The 17,699-nt window shown below is 51.0% G+C and overlaps 1 protein-coding gene across 1 annotated transcript in view; it reads left to right on the top strand.

Annotated features, from left to right (window-relative positions):
- Positions 1-17,699, top strand: part of LOC132575786 (kielin/chordin-like protein) — a 70,306-nt gene that overhangs the window by 3,726 nt on the left and 48,881 nt on the right. The window contains exons 3-9 of the mRNA XM_060244476.1: positions 81-260; positions 1,467-1,740; positions 3,237-3,319; positions 5,727-5,897; positions 9,073-9,166; positions 14,206-14,379; positions 15,728-15,810. Coding sequence (XP_060100459.1) covers positions 81-260; positions 1,467-1,740; positions 3,237-3,319; positions 5,727-5,897; positions 9,073-9,166; positions 14,206-14,379; positions 15,728-15,810 — 1,059 coding nt within the window. The remainder of the gene's footprint in view (positions 1-80; positions 261-1,466; positions 1,741-3,236; positions 3,320-5,726; positions 5,898-9,072; positions 9,167-14,205; positions 14,380-15,727; positions 15,811-17,699) is intronic.

Below are 17,699 nucleotides of genomic sequence, written 5' to 3'. Positions count from 1 at the left end.
ACCTCCTTGAATACCTATTGAAGGTGCTGGCTAGAAATGCTGCAAATAAATTGATACCCACCGCTGTTCCTCTTCCACAGGGCGGCACCGTGACATGCCTGCCCACGCCGTGCCCAGCCACGTCTTGCCAGAACCCGGTCGCTGTGCCTGGAGAATGCTGCCCGAAATGCACAGGAAGCTGCCTCTACCAGGGGCGTCTCTACCAGAGTGGCGAGACCTTCCCTTCACCACAAGACGCTTGCCAGAGCTGCAGATGCCTGGTCAGTAGGGTGTGGAAACAAGTGGGGCAGGCAGAATAACCCCTGTGGGGAATGGAAGGCCAGGGTGAGGTAGTGGTGGGGGTCTACGGTTGGCAAGTCCCCCACAACCTCCGGCGGATGATTGGGTTCGCACGCACAGGGATGACAATGATGTGCGCAGCGCGATGACGTTGCTCTAGCAATTTGGGAGGGGAAACTCTATGGTACCATAGAGTTTTCCCTTCCAAATTGCTAGAGTGTCTGGGAAAACCATAGAGTTTTCCCTTCCAAATTGCTAGAGTGTCTGGGAAAACCATAGAGTTTTCCCTTCCAAATTGCTAGAGTGTCCAGAAAAACCATAGTTTTCCCTTTCAAATTGCTAGAGTGTCCAGGAAAACCATAGAGTTTTCCCTTTCAAATTGTTAGTGCGTCCGGGGAAAACCATAGAGTTTTCCCTTCCAAATTGCTAGAGTGTCTGGGGAAAACCATAGAGTTTTCCCTTCCAAATTGCTAGAGTGTCCTAGAAAACCATAGAGTTTTCCCTTCCAAATTGCTAGAGTGTCCTAGAAAACCATAGAGTTTTCCCATACGCTCCTAAAGCGGGTTGGGAACCTCCAGGGTGAGAGAACCTCCGCCTGGTCCGGAAAATTGGCAGCCATATGGGGGTCCCCAACCTTTTTTTCCTGCAGGCACCTTTGGAATTCACGAGGGGCTTAGCCACAAAGTAGCTGCTGCGGGAGGTGGAGCCAACAACAAAATGGTTGCTGCAGGAGACACAGCCAGCCACAAAATGGCTGCTGCTGGAGGCGGAGCCAACCACAAAACGGCTGCTGCAGGAGGCGGAGCCAGCTACAAAACGGCTGCTTCCACAGCTTACCTTCAGTCACCCGGCAAAGATCCGCCCTGAGCCTGCTTCGGCAGGGAGGGTGGGATATAAATCCAATGAACCTTAAACCTTTCTGTTGCGGTGGCAGTTGCTGCCAAAGCGACATTTTTAAAGATCTGCGCAGCCAATCAGATACCATGATGGGCAAAACTCACGGGATTTCTGAAAACCAGGCACCAGGAAAGGTGTTGACTGAGACCCCGGAAACCCTGGGGTCAGATCCCCGCACTGCCTCCCAGCCCAAGAGGCTCGGCACCCTTCCCGTCCCAAGTGTCTGTCCCCGGAAGCCAGCTGCTGCCCCTCTGACCGGGCTCCTCTCTCTCTTTCTCCTCTCTCGGCAGGCGGAAGTGGTGACCTGCCAGCCCAAGCTCTGTCCGCAGCAGCACTGCACCCACCCCTTGCCCCCCACCCCCCCAGCCTGCTGCCCAGCCTGCGACGGCTGCCTCTACGAGGGCCAGAAGCACGCCAACCGACAAGCCTTCACCCCGCCCTCCGAGCCCTGCCGGCGCTGCAGCTGTCTGCACGGCAGTGTGGCCTGCGTCCCTCTCGTCTGCCCCCCAGCACCGTGCGCCAGCCCTGTCCGCAGGCCAGGCCAGTGCTGTCCAGACTGCCCAGGTGAATGCAGAACTGGTCTCTCTGGGCCCGCTGGGGAAAGGGAGCGCCAGGGCAGCAGAGTTGCCAGCTCGGGGCTGGGAAATTCCTGGAGATTTTGGGGGGTGGAGCCTGGGGTGGGTGTGGTTTGGGGAGGGGAGGGGAGGGGAGGGATCACAGTGGGTATAAGGCAGGGGTGGCCAACGGTAGCGCTCTAGATATTTTTTGCCTACAACTTCCATCAGCCCCAGCCAGCATGGCCGATGGCTGGGGCTGATGGGAGTTGTAGGCAAAAAAAAATCTGGAAAGCTACCGTACCTTTGGCTTCCCCTGGTATAAGGCCATGGACTCCGCCTGCCAATGCAGCCATTTTCTCCAGAGGAACCCATCCCTGTAGCATGGAGATAGGGTTGCCAATCCCCAGGTGGGGGCGCTCCCCCCGCTTCAGGGTCATCAGAAAGCGGTGGGGGGGGAGGGAAATGTCTGCTGAGCACTCCATTATTCCCTATGGAGACCGATTTCCATAGGGTATAATGGAGAATTGATCCACAGTTAACTTGGGGGGCTGTTTTTTGAGGTAAAGACACCAAATTTTCAGCATAGCATCCAAGGCCTCTCCCCAAAATACTCTCAATCCTTTCAAAAGGATTGGTCCAGGGGGTCCATGAGCCCCCAAAGAAGTTACTTTTATCCTTCATTATTCCAAATGGTGGGAAGGCATTTAAAAGGTGTGCCGTCCCTTTAAATGTGATGGCCAGAACTCCCTTTGGAGTTCAATGACGCTGGTAACCTTGTTCCTTGCTCCACCCCAAGAGACACATGTGGTTCTTTCACACATATTGTTTGGCACTTGAAGCCCCGACCACCCTGTTGGTTAGCAGCCTGGAGAACGCCTTTTAAGTTAAAGTTGCTTTCTTTCCACCTCTTCTCTCCCATCTATCTTCCTTCCTTCCCTCCCTCCCTCCGTCCTTCCCTCCCACCCTCCCTCCCTCCTTCCTTCCCTTCCTCCCTCCCCCTCTCTGTCCTAACTTCCTTTCTTCCCTCCCTCCTTCCTTCCCTCCCTCCCTCCTTTTTCCCTCCCTCCCTCCCTCCTTCCTTCCTTCCTTCCCTCCCTCCTTCCTTCCCTCCTTCCTTCCTTCTCTCAAACATCTGATGTTCATGTCTCGCGGCTCTCAAACATCTGGCGTTTATTCTCTGTGGCTCTTCCGTGAAGCAAGTTTGGCCACCCCTGGCTTAGAGGGAGTATTAAGAATGAACTGAAATGGGGGTCCTTCGATAAAAGCGTGAAGCACTGCAGCCTGAGTGTGTGGAGGCTGGAGAGGAGGGACGTTATCAGGGAGGCGATGTCACAGAGACCGCCCTCCAAAGCAGCCATTTTTTCCGGGGGAATAGCTCTAGTCTAAAATTCAGTTGGGTGATTTGCAGCCCATCCCTCCCCCCGGGAGGCTGGCAGAGCCAGTGTGTGGAAGGCAGCTGGTGCATGTGGTCACCCTGATTCTTCTCTCTCCCCACCACCCCAGTGTGCCAGCATGCAGGCGAGGAGTACCCCGAAGGTGCCCAGTGGCTCTCTTCCCTGGATCCGTGTCAGCAGTGCTCCTGCGTGGTAAGTTCTGGCCCCTCCCTCCCCACGCCATTCCTTGCTCCAGTTACCGCTTCTTGCTCTCTGCTCTAATCCGTGCTGTTTTGTACTCCACACTTCCCAGGAAGGATGAATAATTCACTTCCAGTTGGCTTTCAATGCACTTTAGAGATCGCTCGCAAATCCACTTGCAAAGTGCATCGCAAGGAGACTGGAAGTGCTTTTTCCTGTGTGTGTCTGAAAGCACTTCACCACTACATCAAACTAGTTCTCTTGGGTCAGCCATAGCTCTTGCAGGAGTTGTCCTTGAAAGGGCAGCTGCTGAGAGAGCACTTAAGCACTTAGTCCAAAAGCCCCAGTTTGGTGTAGTGGTTAAGTGTGTAGACTCTTATCTGGAGTGGGAGAACCAGGTTTGATTCCCCACTCCTCCACTTGCAGCTGCTGGAAGGGTCTTGGGTCAGCCAGAGCTCTCTTATCTGGGAGAACCAGGTTTGATTCCCCACTCCTCCCCTTGCAGCTGCTGGAATGGCCTTGGGTCAGCTAGAGCTCTCATAGGAGTTGTCCTTGAAAGAGCAGCTTCTGGGAGAGCCTTCTCAGCCCCATCCACCTCCCAGGGTGTCTGTTGTGGGGGAGGAAGGGAAAGGAGATTGTGAGCCGCTCTGAGATTCGGAGTTGAGGGCGGGATATAAATCCAATATCATCATCTTCTTCTTGGGGTCTAGCTGACCACTGTGGAACACCCTTCCTCAGAGGCTCAAAAAACCATGTCTGCCTCATCCCTGCATACACTTGGGAAACCTTCTGGTCTGGGAAATAGCCTTTGCCTCAGCTGTAAGATAAGGGTCACAGGCAGGATTCGAATTATGGGGAGGGAGAAAGTCAGTCAGTCAGTCAGTTTATTGCGGCTCTAGGCCAATCGACAGCAGCAACATAACTCATCAATAACAGTACAACACAACACCAAGTAGAAATATAACGTAACAATATAAAACTTGTACATCCATCAAAGTGGTAATAAAATTAGCTGACATAGGCAATACTTAACTAAAAGCATCTTCTTTCAAATACAGACAGCATTGAATTTCTTCCTGTCAAGGTCGGTAACATATAGAAACTTAGCAAGATCCAAAGAAAGTTGATCACTCCCATCCCCTAAGAGGAAGTAAATGGTTTGGGCCTGATTTAAAGATTCAGCTAGCATTAGATGGTTCCGCAAAAGTCTGTACCTTGCCTCTGTATGGAAAAGACAGTTCAGAATAAGGTGGGAAACCGTATCAATCTCCTCCAGGCCGCACGGACAGATCCTGTCTTCTAACGGGATCTTGTGGAAACGGCCCCTCAGTACTGCTGTGTCCAGAATCGCTAACGAGACACTCCCCAGCCTTCTAAAACAATAACGAAGGAGGGTGCCGTGGCAACCTCAAAGCTCAAGGCAGTGGTAGGATCATGTTATTTTATTTAATTGGAATCCTAGAATCACAGAGTTGGAAGGGACCTCCAGGGTCATCTAGTCCAACCCCCTGCACCATGCAGGAAACTCACAAACCCCTCCCCCTAAATTCACAGGGCCCTCATTTCCATCAGATGGCCATCTAGCCGCTGTTGAAAAGCCTCCAAGGAGGGAGAGCCCACCACCTCTCGAGGAAGCCTGTTCCACTGAGGAACCACTCTAAACTCACAAATCCCTCCCCCTAAATTCACAGGATCTTCATTGCTGTCAAATGGCCATCTAGCCTCTTTTTAAAAACCTCCAAGGAAGGAGAGCCCACCACCTCCCGAGGAAGCCTGTTCCGTTGAGGAACCGCTCTAACGGTCAGGAAATTCTTTCTAATGTTGAGCCGGAAACTCTTCTGATTTAATTTCAACCCGTTGGTTCTGGTCCTACCTTCTGGGGCCACAGAAAACAATTCCACCCCATCCTCTAGATCAGGGGTGGCCAACGGTAGCTCTCCAGATGTTTTTTGCCTACAACTCCCATCAGCCCCAGCCAGCATGGCCAATGGCTGGGGCTGATGGAAGTTGTAGGCAAAAAACATCTGGAGAGCTACTGTTGGCCACCCCGGATCTAGATGACAGCCCTTCAAGGACTTGAAGATGGTGATCCTCTCACCTCTCAGCCGCCTCCTCTCCAGGCTAAGCAGGCCCAGCTCCTTCAACCTTTCCTCATAGGACTTGGTCTTCATAGGACTTCATAGATCCCCTCCTCTTCTCCCCAACTGGGACTCAAAGTGGCTTATAACATTCTTCCTTTATCCTCACATCAATGCTGAAACACTGTGACTGGCCCAAGGTCACCCAGAGAGTGTCCACGGCAGAGGGGGGATTCGAACCCGGCTCTCCCAGATTCTAGTCCAGCTCAGCCATTGTTCTGGTCGTCCTCGCCTCAAGCAAGCTGACACGCCCCACTGCCCCACCTCTGGTTTCTTTCCAGAATGGCGAATCCTCCTGTGAGCCGATGCCCTGCGAAGACCCGCTCTGCTCCCACCCAGCTCTGGGCCCTGGGCAGTGCTGCCCGCTGTGCCATGACTGCCTCTTCGAAGGAGAGCTCTACACCCATGGGCAGGCCTTTAACCCCGAGTCTTGTCTCCAGTGCAGCTGCCGGGTGAGTCTCTGTGTCGGGCCCCCCTTCCCCTCCCTCCTGGGTGTGGACGGAGATGGTCCGGGGGAAACAAGATCTTGAAAATCCCAGATTTGCTCATTAGTTCCATAGGGCTCATTAGTTCCCCACTTGGGGACTTTGGGGGTGTGGCCAGGAGACTTTCCCATTCCCTAAAATAAATACAAATACAGCAGTGCAGTTCCCGTGAATACAGTCTTCCTTCCCTCATCCCCCAGCAGCTGGGGGAACTTCCTTTCTCTCTCTCTCTCTCTTTCACACACACACACACACAAAGCAGCCAAAATAAAGACAGTTTGAAAGTACACACTTTGTGCTTACTGGGGCAATCTACTCACCCTGGGAGTTGTTGCATGCTCTTCACTCAACCAAGTTCTTCCAGCTAACACAGGAAAACCAGAGGTTCTATTTTACTTGTACTTTCTATTTTACTGTGCAAATGTTTGCTGAAGAGACTCTAGAACAAACAGAGGGACTGGGCTGCTTTCCTTCCCTTTCTCACAACAGTCACGTTGTTTTGCAGGCTGGCCCTACCCCCATTCAGCCTGCCTCCGGAGGTTTATAGGCACACACACCTTTCAAAAAGCAAGCTGTTCCAAAGCATCTTCTAAGCCTTCGGAGGTGAAAAGACACATGGTGGCTGTGGGGGGTGGGGCTTCGCCCACTGGCCAGCTGACTGGGGGTGAGAAGGAGCCTGCAAAACCAGGGGATCCCCTGCTGGGACCTGAAAACTGGCAAGCCTACAGTTCCAAGATGGCAGCATTATTTCTTCCACCTTCCTTTGTAGGGGTCTAGACCAGGGCTGGTTCTCTCTGTACAAGCCACCCCTCTGACTGGTTGAGGCAGCACTGTAAGGGGGGGGGTATCAGTACAGCACAGGGGCTCAGTCTAAGGATGCCAGTCTTCAGGCAGGACATAAGAACATAAGTGAGAACATAAGAAGGTAAGAGAAGCCATCTTGGATCAGGCCACTGGCCCCTCCAGTCCAACAATCTGTGTCACAGAAGAACATAAGAGAAGCCATGTTGGATCAGGCCACTGGCCCCTCCAGTCCAACACTCTGTGTCACATAAGAACATAAGAGAAGCCATGTTGGATCAGGCCAGTGGCCCCTCCAGTCCAACACTCTGTGTCACATAAGAACATAAGAGAAGCCATCTTGGATCAGGCCAATGGCCCATCCAGTCCAACACTCTGTGTCACATAAGAACATAAGAGAAGCCATGTTGGATCAGGCCAATGGCCCATCCAGTCCATCACTCTGTGTCACAGAAGAACATAAGAGAAGCCATCTTGGATCAGGCCAATGGCCCCTCCAGTCCAACATTCTGTGTCACAGAAGAACATAAGAGAAGCCATGTTGGATCAGGCCAATGGCCCCTCCAGTCCAACAATCTGTGTCACAGAAGAACATAAGAGAAGACATCTTGGATCAGGCCAACGGCCCCTCCAGTCCAACAATCTGTGTCACATAAGAACATAAGAGAAGCCATGTTGGATCAGGCCAATGGCCCCTCCAGTCCAACAATCTGTGTCACAGAAGAACATAAGAGAAGACATCTTGGATCAGGCCAATGGCCCCTTCAGTCCAACACTCTGTGTCACATAAGAACATAAGAGAAGCCATGTTGGATCAGGCCAATGGCCCATCCGGTCCAACACTCTGTGTCACAGAAGAACATAAGAGAAGCCATGTTGGATCAAGCCAATGGCCCATCCAGTCAAACACTCTGTGTCACACAGTGGCCAAAAAACCCAGGTGCCATCAGGAGGTGCATCAGTGGGGCCAGGACACTAGAAGCCCTACTACTGTTGCCCACCCCCCCCCCAAGCATCAAGAATACAGAGCATCACTTGCCCCAGACAGAGAGTTCCATCAATACGCTGTGGCTCGTAGCCACTCATTGGCCTATGTTTCAGATGTTTATCCAATCCCCTTTTGAAGCTGTCTGTGCTTGTAGCCGCCGCCACCTCCTGTGGCAGTGAATTCCATGTGTTCATCACCCTGTGGGTGAAGAAGGACTTCTTTATCCGTTCTAATCCGACTGCATAGCAATTTCATGGAGTGCCCACAAGTTCTTGTATTGTGAGATAGAGAGAAATGCCCTTCTTTCTCTCCCGTCTCCATCCCATGCATAATCTTGTCAACCTCTATCATGTCACCCCGCAGTCAACATTTCTCCAAGCTAAAGAGCCCCAAGTGCTTTATCCTTTTTTTGTAGGGAAAGTGCTTCTAGTGTCCTGGCCCCACTGATGAACCTCCTGATGACACCTGATTTTTGGCCACTGTGTCACAGAGTGTTGGACTGGAGGGGCCATTGGCCTGATCCAACATGGCTTCTCTTATGTTCTTATGTGACACAGAGTGTTGGACTGGATGGGCCATTGGCCTGATCCAACATGGCTTCTCTTATGTTCTTATGTGACACAGAGTGTTGGACTGGAGGGGCCATTGGCCTGATCCAACAGGGCTTCTCTTATGTTCTTATGTGACACAGACTGTTGGACTGGAGGGGCCATTGGCCTGATCCAACATGGCTTCTCTTATGTTCTTATGTGACACAGAGTGTTGGACTGGATGGACCATTGGCCTGATCCAACATGGCTTCTCTTATGTTCTTATTTGACACAGAGTGTTGGACTGGATTGACCATTGGCCTGATCCAACATGGCTTCTCTTATGTTCTTATTTGACACAGAGTGTTGGACTGGATGGGCCATGGCCTGATCCAACATGGCTTCTCTTATGTTCTTATGTCTGGGGCAGTGATGCTCTGTCTTCTTGGTGCTTGGGGGGGCAACAGTGGGAGGGCTTCTAGTGTCCTGACCCCACTGATGGAGCTCCTGATGACACCTGTTTTTTGGCCACTGTGTGACACAGGGTGTTGGACTGGATGGGCCATTGCACTTTTCACCAATGCTATAATTAGACCTGGAGCATGGCAGCCTTACTTCTGCTAGGTGAGCTAGGTAGGAAAGAACTCTGTGAGACTCTAGGGCCTGGCCCCTATACCACAAAAGCATCAAGTTTCTGTGCAACCAGCCATCCAGCCAGCCAGGGGAGACATGGAAAGATCCCCTGAATCTCTAGACAGAAAGGGAACAGGAGAGTGCTGGGGCAAAGAGGCTGAATTGATCACCTTCTTCTTCCCCTTTGCAGGACGGGAATGTCCAGTGTGATGTCATCCAGTGTCCCCTGACAAGCTGCTCCCATCCAGTGACTGAGCCGGGGGTCTGTTGTCCCCGCTGCAAAGGTACCCACCTGCTAGTTTATCTCTCGGTTTATGACCAGAAAGCTTTTCTAGCCCATCTTACAGCCAACACAGATCTTCATTTTAGAGCTGAACCTTGGCCATTTGAAAAGTTCCGCCGTCAAGGAGCCCCCACAAAAAAGGCCCTGCTTATTTCGAAGGTCAGGATGCCTGGACTAGGGCTCAGAACAGGGATTCCCACAGTGGGGTATTTTCTCGAAGGAAGATGGGATCCTTTGCTCGACCCAGGCCGTTGAGCGTGGAAGGGGCTGATCAGGGAAGGTGTTTCTGCGTTCCCAACTCCTTGATCCTCCTCTTGCACCAGTAACCAAAATGCAGGTACAGGAGGGGTGACATGGTCGAGGTTTACAAGATTGTGCATGGGATAGAGAAGGTACAGAAAGAAGTCCTTTTCTCACAATACAAAAACTCGGGGGCACTCAATGAAACTGCTGAGCAGTCGGGTTAGAACAGATAAAAGGAAGTCCTTCTTCACCCAAAGGGTGATTAACGTGTGAATTCACTGCCACAGGAGGTGGTGGTGGCTACAAGCATAGACAGCTTCAAGACAGGATTGGATCAACATATGGAGCAGAGGTCCATCAGTGGCTCTTAGCCACAGCGTATTGTTGGAGCTCTCTGTCTGTGGCAGTGATGCTCTGTATTCTTAGTGCATGGGAAGAGCTTCTAGTGTCCTGGTCTCACTGACACACCTCCTGATGGAACCTGGATTTTTTGGCCACTGTGTGACACAGAGTGTTGGACTGGATTGGCCATTGACCTGATCCAACATGGCTTCTCTTATGTTCTGATGTCTGGGGCAAGTGATGCTCTGTATTCTTGGTGCTTGGGGGCGGGGGGCAACAGTGGGAGGGCTTCTAGTGTCCTGGCCCTACTGATGGACCTCCTGATGGCCACCTGTGTTTTTTGGCCACTATGTGACACAGAGTGTTGGACTGGATGGGCCATTGGCCTGTTCCAACGTGGCTTCTCTTATGTTCTTAGAACTCTCTGTCTGGGGCAGTGATGCTTTGTATTCTTGGTGGGGGGGGGGGTTGGGGGGGGCAACAGTGGGAGGGCTTCTAGAGTCCTGGCCCCACTGATGGACCTCCTGATGGCACCTGGATTTTTTGGCCACTGTGTGACACTGAGTGTTGGTCTGGATGGGCCGTTGGCTTGATCCATCATGGCTTCTCTTCTGTCCTTATGTAACACAGAGTGTTGGACTGGATGGGCCATTGGCCTGATCCTTTTTTTTTTTTTTTAATTTTTATTGTTATATATTCCAACACCAATCCACCTCTGTGAGAGTCCCAGGCCATAGATACATTATAATATTCCATAAATTTATAACTATTAACATTTCTTCCAAATACAACTCCATCACTCTATTTAAACATCTTATCCATTCATTTTCTTATTAACCAACCAATCGTCTTAAATTGTTTAAACTTTTCCAAATATCTCACCATCTTCCTAAACCACCCCTCCTCCTGTTCCCTAACCTTTAATCCGTTCATTCTTCGTATCTTCATCGTTAAATACTCCAAAATAATTATATAATTCATTTTATCCCTCCAGTGATTAATTGTCAATTCCTCGCTTCTTTCCAATTCCTTGCTATCACTTGTCTTGCTGCTACTAACATCAAATTAATCCATTTACTATCCTCTTTTGATCTTAATCCCACACCATCCAAATTAATAATTGCCATTGCTTTAGATATACTTATTTTCCATCCCATAATCTTTGTCATCTCTATGCCAACCTGCAACCAGAATTTTTTCACTAAGGGACAATCCCACCACATGTGACTGAAAGTTCCAATTTCTCCACATTTCCTCCAACAATTTTTACTCCCTGATTTAGAAATATAATACATCTTAATGGGTGTATAATACCATTTCTGTATCATCTTCAATCCCTGCTCCTGCACTAACCTAAATGTTGTAACAAAGGGAGGTAATCTAAACATCCTCTCCCAATCTTCATTTAAAATTTTATCTCCAATATCTGTTTCCCAATGTTCCTTCAAAAATTCTCTCGGGGATTTCCCTGTACCTAATAAAATCTTATACAATTTTGAAACTATTTTTGACTTATCTTCGCTATACTCTTTCACCAAGTTTTCAAAGGGAGTATTAATTCTTTTACCAATATTTTTAAGTTCTTCCTCCTTCAGCAATGAGGAGATTTGACTTTTTAACAACCAATTAATATTATTCAAAATATTATACTCCTCTTTCTTCACCCCATCAGTACCCCAAACCTCTTTCAATTCTCGAATCGTAATCCTCTTCAGTTTATCTCCTACTTCCTTTGACAGCGATCCCCTTAATGGAGCAAATTTATCATAATACCACATTTTAGTAATAGATGATATCTCCGGAGCGAGTTCTTTTTTCCACTTCTCCCATACCCTACTGGGCCCCATAAAGGTTGATAATTTATCACCTATCTTCTTCCTCCTTTTCGTTCTCTCAAATAAACTTTCCTTACCTCCTACTACCTCTAAATTTTCCTTTTCTATCCCGTTCAGCTCTTCTCCTAATTCTCCCTCCAACCAAATCATTAAGTGCCTTAATTGATATGCATCATAATAGTAAATTATATTGAGAATCCCCCATCCCCCATCTTTAATACCATAATATCTATACCTATTAGCTGTCCTTGGTTTCTTTGATGCAAAAACAAATCTATCTATATCTCCTTGCCATCTCTTCAGTACGTATTCTGGTATATGCCAAGGCAATACATAAAATAAATAAGTCAACCTAGGAACTAGAAACATTTTAACCATAGCATTCCTTGTACTAATTGACTCTTTCCTCTTCCTCCAGTCTCTCATTTTAACTTGAATTCCACTCCAGATTCTTTTATAATTATACTCAAATATTTTTTTAATATTCCTAGGAACATTGGCCTGATCCAACATGGCTTCTCTTCTGTTCTTATGTGACACAGAGTGTTGGACTGGATGGGCCACTGGCCTGATCCAACATGGCTTCTCTTATGTTCTTCTGTGACACAGAGTGTTGGACTGGAGGGGCCACTGGCCTGATCCAATATGGCTTCTCTTATGTTCTTCTGGGACACAGAGTGTTGGACTGGAGGGGCCACTGGCCTGATCCAACAGGGCTTCTCTTACGTTCTTATGTGACACAGAGTGTTGGACTGGAGGGGCCACTGGCCTGATCCAACATGGCTTCTCTTATGTTCTTATGTGACACAGAGTGTTGGACTGGAGGGGCCACTGGCCTGATCCAATATGGCTTCTCTTACGTTCTTATGTGACACAGAGTGTTGGACTGGATGGGCCACTGGCCTGATCCAACATGGCTTCTCTTATGTTCTTCTGTGACACAGAGTGTTGGACTGGATGGGCCACTGGCCTGATCCAATATGGCTTCTCTTATGTTCTTGTGTGACACAGAGTGTTGGACTGGAGCGGCCACTGGCCTGATCCAACAGGGCTTCTCTTACGTTCTTACATGACGCAGAGTGTTGGACTGGATGGGCCATTGGCCTGATCCAGCATGGCTTCTCTTATGTTCTGATGTCTGGGGCAAGTGATGCTCTGTATTCTTGGTGCTTGGCGGGGGGCACAGTGGGAGGGCTTCTGGTGTCCTGGCCCCACTGATGGACCTCCTGATGGCACCTGAGGTTTTTGGCTACTGTGTGACACAGAGTGTTGGACTAGATGGGCCATTTGCCTGATCCAACATGGCTTCTCTTATGTTCTTATATCTGGGGAAAGTGATATTCTGTCGTCTTGGTGCTTGGGGGGCAACAGTGGGAAGGCTTCTGGAGTTCTGGTCCTACTGGTGGACCTCTTGAGGGAACCTGGGTTTTGGGCATTGTGTGACACAAAGTGTTGTTGGATGGGATGGCCCATTGGCCTGATCCAACATGCCTTCTCTTATGTTCTTATGTGACACAGAGTGTTGGACTGGATGGGCCATTGGCCTGTTCCAACATGGCTTCTCTTCTGTTCTTATGTGACACAGAGTGCTGGACTGGAGGGGCCACTGGCTTGATCCAACATGGCTTCTCTTCTGTTCTTATGTGATACAGAGTGCTGGACTGGAGGGGCCACTGGCTTGATCCAACATGGCTTCTCTTATGTTCTTATGTGACACAGAGTGCTGGACTGGATGGGCCACTGGCCTGATCCAACATGGCTTCTCTTCTGTTCTTATGTGACACAGAGTGCTGGACTGGAGGGGCCACTGGCTTGATCCAACATGGCTTCTCTTCTGTTCTTATGTGATACAGAGTGCTGGACTGGAGGGGCCACTGGCCTGATCCAATATGGCTTCTCTTATGTTCTTCTGTGACACAGAGTGCTGGACTGGAGGGGCCACTGGCTTGATCCAACATGGCTTCTCTTCTGTTCTTATGTGATACAGAGTGTTGGACTGGAGGGGCCACTGGCCTGATCCAACAGGGCTTCTCTTACGTTCTTACTTGACGCAGAGTGTTGGACTGGATGGGCCATTGGCCTGATCCAGCATGGTTTCTCTTATGTTCTGACGTCTGGGGCAAGTGATGCTCTGTATTCTTGGTGCTTGGCGGGGGGCACAGTGGGAGGGCTTCTGGTGCCCTGGCCCCACTGATGGACCTCCTGATGGCATCTGGGTTTTTTGGCCACTGTGTGACACAGCGTGTTGGACTGGAGGGGCCATTGGCCTGTTCCAACGTGGCTCCTCTTACTTTCTTATGAGGCTAAAAACGCAATGGCAGGTAAGGCCTTTCCTATTTCTTTTAACTGGAGGTGCTGGGAATTGAACCTGGGACCTCCTGCGTGCCAAGCAGGGGCTCACCCCCAGAGCCAAAGCCCCCCAGCCCGCACTCCGAATGAGCCCCACCTCTCCCCCCCCTCTGCCAGAGCAGCAAGTTTGCAGCCCAGAAAGACTTCACATGGTTCAGCTCCCAGATGCAATTCTTTCCAGTCTTCGGAGGTGACTTTGGAAGAGCTGACAATGGTTCGTCCAAGGGCAAGACCGCGTCACATGCGTGCGCATGGCCCTCTCTCCCTGCAGGCTGCATGTACGAGGGCCGAGAGCGGGCGGACGGCAGCCGCTGGCTTTCCTCCTCCGTGCCTTGCATGGCGTGCATGTGCGTGGATGGCGTGGCTACGTGCGCCGAGATCGTCTGCATCAGCTCCTGCGTCAACCTGATCGAAGTCCCCGGAGAGTGCTGCCCGCTGTGTGCAGGTGGGTTGTGGAGTGGGGGCCCTCAGAGGGGTGTGTGAAGCTGGGCAGCGGGGGTCTGGAAGGCGGGGGGGGGGGGCATGCAGGTTTGTGAAGGTGGAAGAAGCGGGACCTCAGGGGTGTTGGCACCAGTGTTCCCTCTACGCTGAGTTTGTGTGAGCTAGGTCACATTTCTTTTAGCCTCCAGCTCACACATTATTTTATTTATTTATTTAATTGATTGATTGATTAATCATTGATTGATTGTTTATTATTAATTGATTAATAATTAATTAATTCCATTTGTATCCTGCCCTCCCCACCGAGGCAGGCTCAGAGCGGCTCACACAGTCATGTCTTAGCTCAGGAAAAACAGCCCCAGAGCAAATTAATTTATGCTGTAGCTCACAACTGCAATGCCAGTAACTCACGAAGTAGAATTTTTGCTCACAAGTTTGGTGTCGTGAAGCGCACGGACTCTTATCTGGGAGAACAGGGTTCGGTTCCCCACTCCTCCGCTTGCAGCTGCTGGAATGGCCTTGGGTCAGCCAGAGCTCTCTTATCTGGGAGAACCGGGTTTGATTCCCCCCTCCTCCGCTTGCAGCTGCTGGAATGGCCTTGGGTCAGCCAGAGCTCTCTTATCTGGGAGAACCGGGTTTGATTCCCCCTCTCCTCCACTTGCAGCTGCTGGAATGGCCTTGGGTCAGCCAGAGCTCTCTTATCTGGGAGAACCGGGTTTGATTCCCCACTCCTCCACTTGCAGCTGCTGGAATGGCCTTGGGTCAGCCAGGGCTCTCTTATCTGGGAGAACCGGGTTTGATTCCCCTCTCCTCCACTTGCAGCTGCTGGAATAGCCTTGGGTCAGCCAGAGCTCTCTTATCTGGGAGAACCAGGTTTGATTCCCCACTCCTCAACTTGCCCCTGCTAGAATGGCCTTGTGTCAGCCAGAGCTCTCGCAGGAGCTGTCCTTGAAAGGGCAGCTTCTGTCAGATCTCTCTCAGCCCCACCTACCTCGCAGGGTGGATCTGGGAGCCAGTTGGGTGCAGTGGTTAAGCGTGCGGACTCTTCTCTGAGAGAACCGGGTTTGATTCCCCCCTCCTCCACTTGCAGCTGCTGGAATGGCCTTGGGTCAGCCATAGCTCTGGCAGAGGTTGTCCTTGAAAGGGCAGCTGCTGTGAGAGCCCTCTCAGACCCACCCACTTCGCAGGGTGTCTGTTGTGGGGGGAGAAGATATAGGAGATTGAAAGCCGTTCTGAGACTCTGATTCAGAGAGAAGGGCGGGGTATAACTCTACGGCCGCCTTCTTCTTCAGCACCTTCTGTGCCCCCCCTAACCCAAACCTTCCTCTCTGCCTTGGCCTCTCTCCTCCCAGACTGCAGTTATGACGGCCGGCTCTACGGACCAGGGGAGAGTTTCCAGCCAGGAGGGGATCCTTGTGAAATCTGTACCTGTGAGGTGAGGCCCCCCTTCCCCAAAGGTTTCCTGAGCGGGCCTTGAAGGTGTCTGACAAGTCGCCCACTCCAGAGTGGGAAATTCCTGTAGATTTAGGGGTGGAAACTGGGGTCTGGGGAGGGAAGGGACCGTGCTGCGGTACGACGCCCTCGAGTCCGCTCTCCAAAGCTGCCATTTTCTTCAGAGGAACAGAACTCTGTCCTCTGGAACTCAGTGGTAATTCTGGGAGAACAAGCCCCCCTCTCTGAACGCTGGCAACCATCAGGGGTAGGATTGTAGCAGGAGCTGCTTTGCCTATTAGGCCACGCCTCCATGATGTAGCCAATCCTCCAAGAGCTGGAGGATTGGCTACATCAGGGGTGTGTGGCCTAATAGGCAAAGCAGTCCTGCTAGAATCCCACCCCTGGGAACCCTACATCAGGGGTGGCCAACTCTCCAGATGTTTTTTGCCTACAACTCCCATCAGCCCCAGCCATTGGCCATGCTGGCTGGGGCTGATGGGTGATGTAGGCAAAAAAAAAATCTGGAGAGCTACCGTTGGCCACCCCTGGCCTACATCGCAGCCATCTTAAGAGAGCTGGGCTTCCCTCCTCCACCCGCCTGGAATTTCCTCTGCACAAGAGAGGGCAAAAGCCACTTGTAGGGCATCCTGAGCTAGTTTGGGGTAGAGCCAGTCTGGTGCAGTGGTTAAGTGCATGGGCTCATATCTGGGAGAACTGGGTTTGATTCCCCCCTCCTCCTTTTGCACCTGCTGGAATGGCCTTGGGTCAGCCAGAGTTCTCTTACCTGGGAGAACTGGGTATCATTCCCCCCTCCTCCTTTTGCACCTGCTGGAATGGCCTTGGGTCAGCCAGAGTTCTCTTACCTGGGAGAACTGGGTATGATTCCCCCCTCCTCCACTTGCAGCTGCTGGAACGGCCTTGGGTCAGCCAGAGCTCTCTTATCTGGGAGAACCAGGTTTGATTCCCCCCTCCTCCACTTGCAGCTGCTGGAACGGCCTTCGGTCAGCCAGAGCTCTCTTATCTGGGAGAACCGGGTTTGACTCCCCACTCCTCCACTTGCAGCTGCTGGAATGGCCTTGGGTGAGCCATAGCTCTGTTATCTGGGAGAACGGGGTTTGATTCTCCACTCCTCCACTTGAACCTGCTGGAATGGCCTTGGGTCAGCCAGAGCTCTCGTATCTGGGAGAACCGGGTGTGATTCCCCACTCCTCCACTTGCAGCTGCTGGAATGACCTTGGGTCAGCCAGAGCTCTCTTATCTGGGAGAACCGGGTTTGATTCCCCCTCCTCCACTTGCAGCTGCTGGAACGGCCTTGGGTCAGCCATAGCTCTCACAGGGTTGTCCTTGAAAGGGCAGCTTCTGGGAGAGCTCTCTCAGCCCCAACCAGCTCACAGGGTGTCTGTTGGAGGGGGGAAGAAGATAAAGGAGATTGTGAGCCATTCCAAGACTCAGAGTGGAGAGCAGGGTATAAATCCAATATCTTCTTCTAAAGGGAGAGCCAGTTTGGTGTAGTGGTGAAGTGTGCGGACTCTTATCTGGGAGAACTGAGTTTGATTCCCCACTCATCCACTGGCAGCTGCTGGAATGGCCTTGGGTCAGCCATCGCTCTTACAGAGTTGTCCTTGAAAGGGCTGCTTCTGGGAGAGCTCTCTCAGCCCCACCCAGCTCACAGGGTGTCTGTTGGAGGGGGGAGGAAGATAACGGAGATTGTGAGCCACTCTGAGAGAGTGAAGGGTGGGGTATAAATCCAATATCTTCTTCTAAAGGGAGATCCAGTTTGGTGTAGCGGTGAAGTGCGCGGACTCTTATCTGGTTGAACCGGGTTTGATTCTTCCCTCCTCCACTTGCACCTGCTGGGTGATCTTGCAGTTCTCTCAAGAGCAGTTCTCT

The sequence above is a fragment of the Heteronotia binoei genome, chromosome 8 (genome assembly GCF_032191835.1).
Source record: "Heteronotia binoei isolate CCM8104 ecotype False Entrance Well chromosome 8, APGP_CSIRO_Hbin_v1, whole genome shotgun sequence".
NCBI lineage: Eukaryota > Metazoa > Chordata > Lepidosauria > Squamata > Gekkonidae > Heteronotia > Heteronotia binoei.
This window is presented reverse-complemented; position numbering and strand designations above follow the sequence as displayed.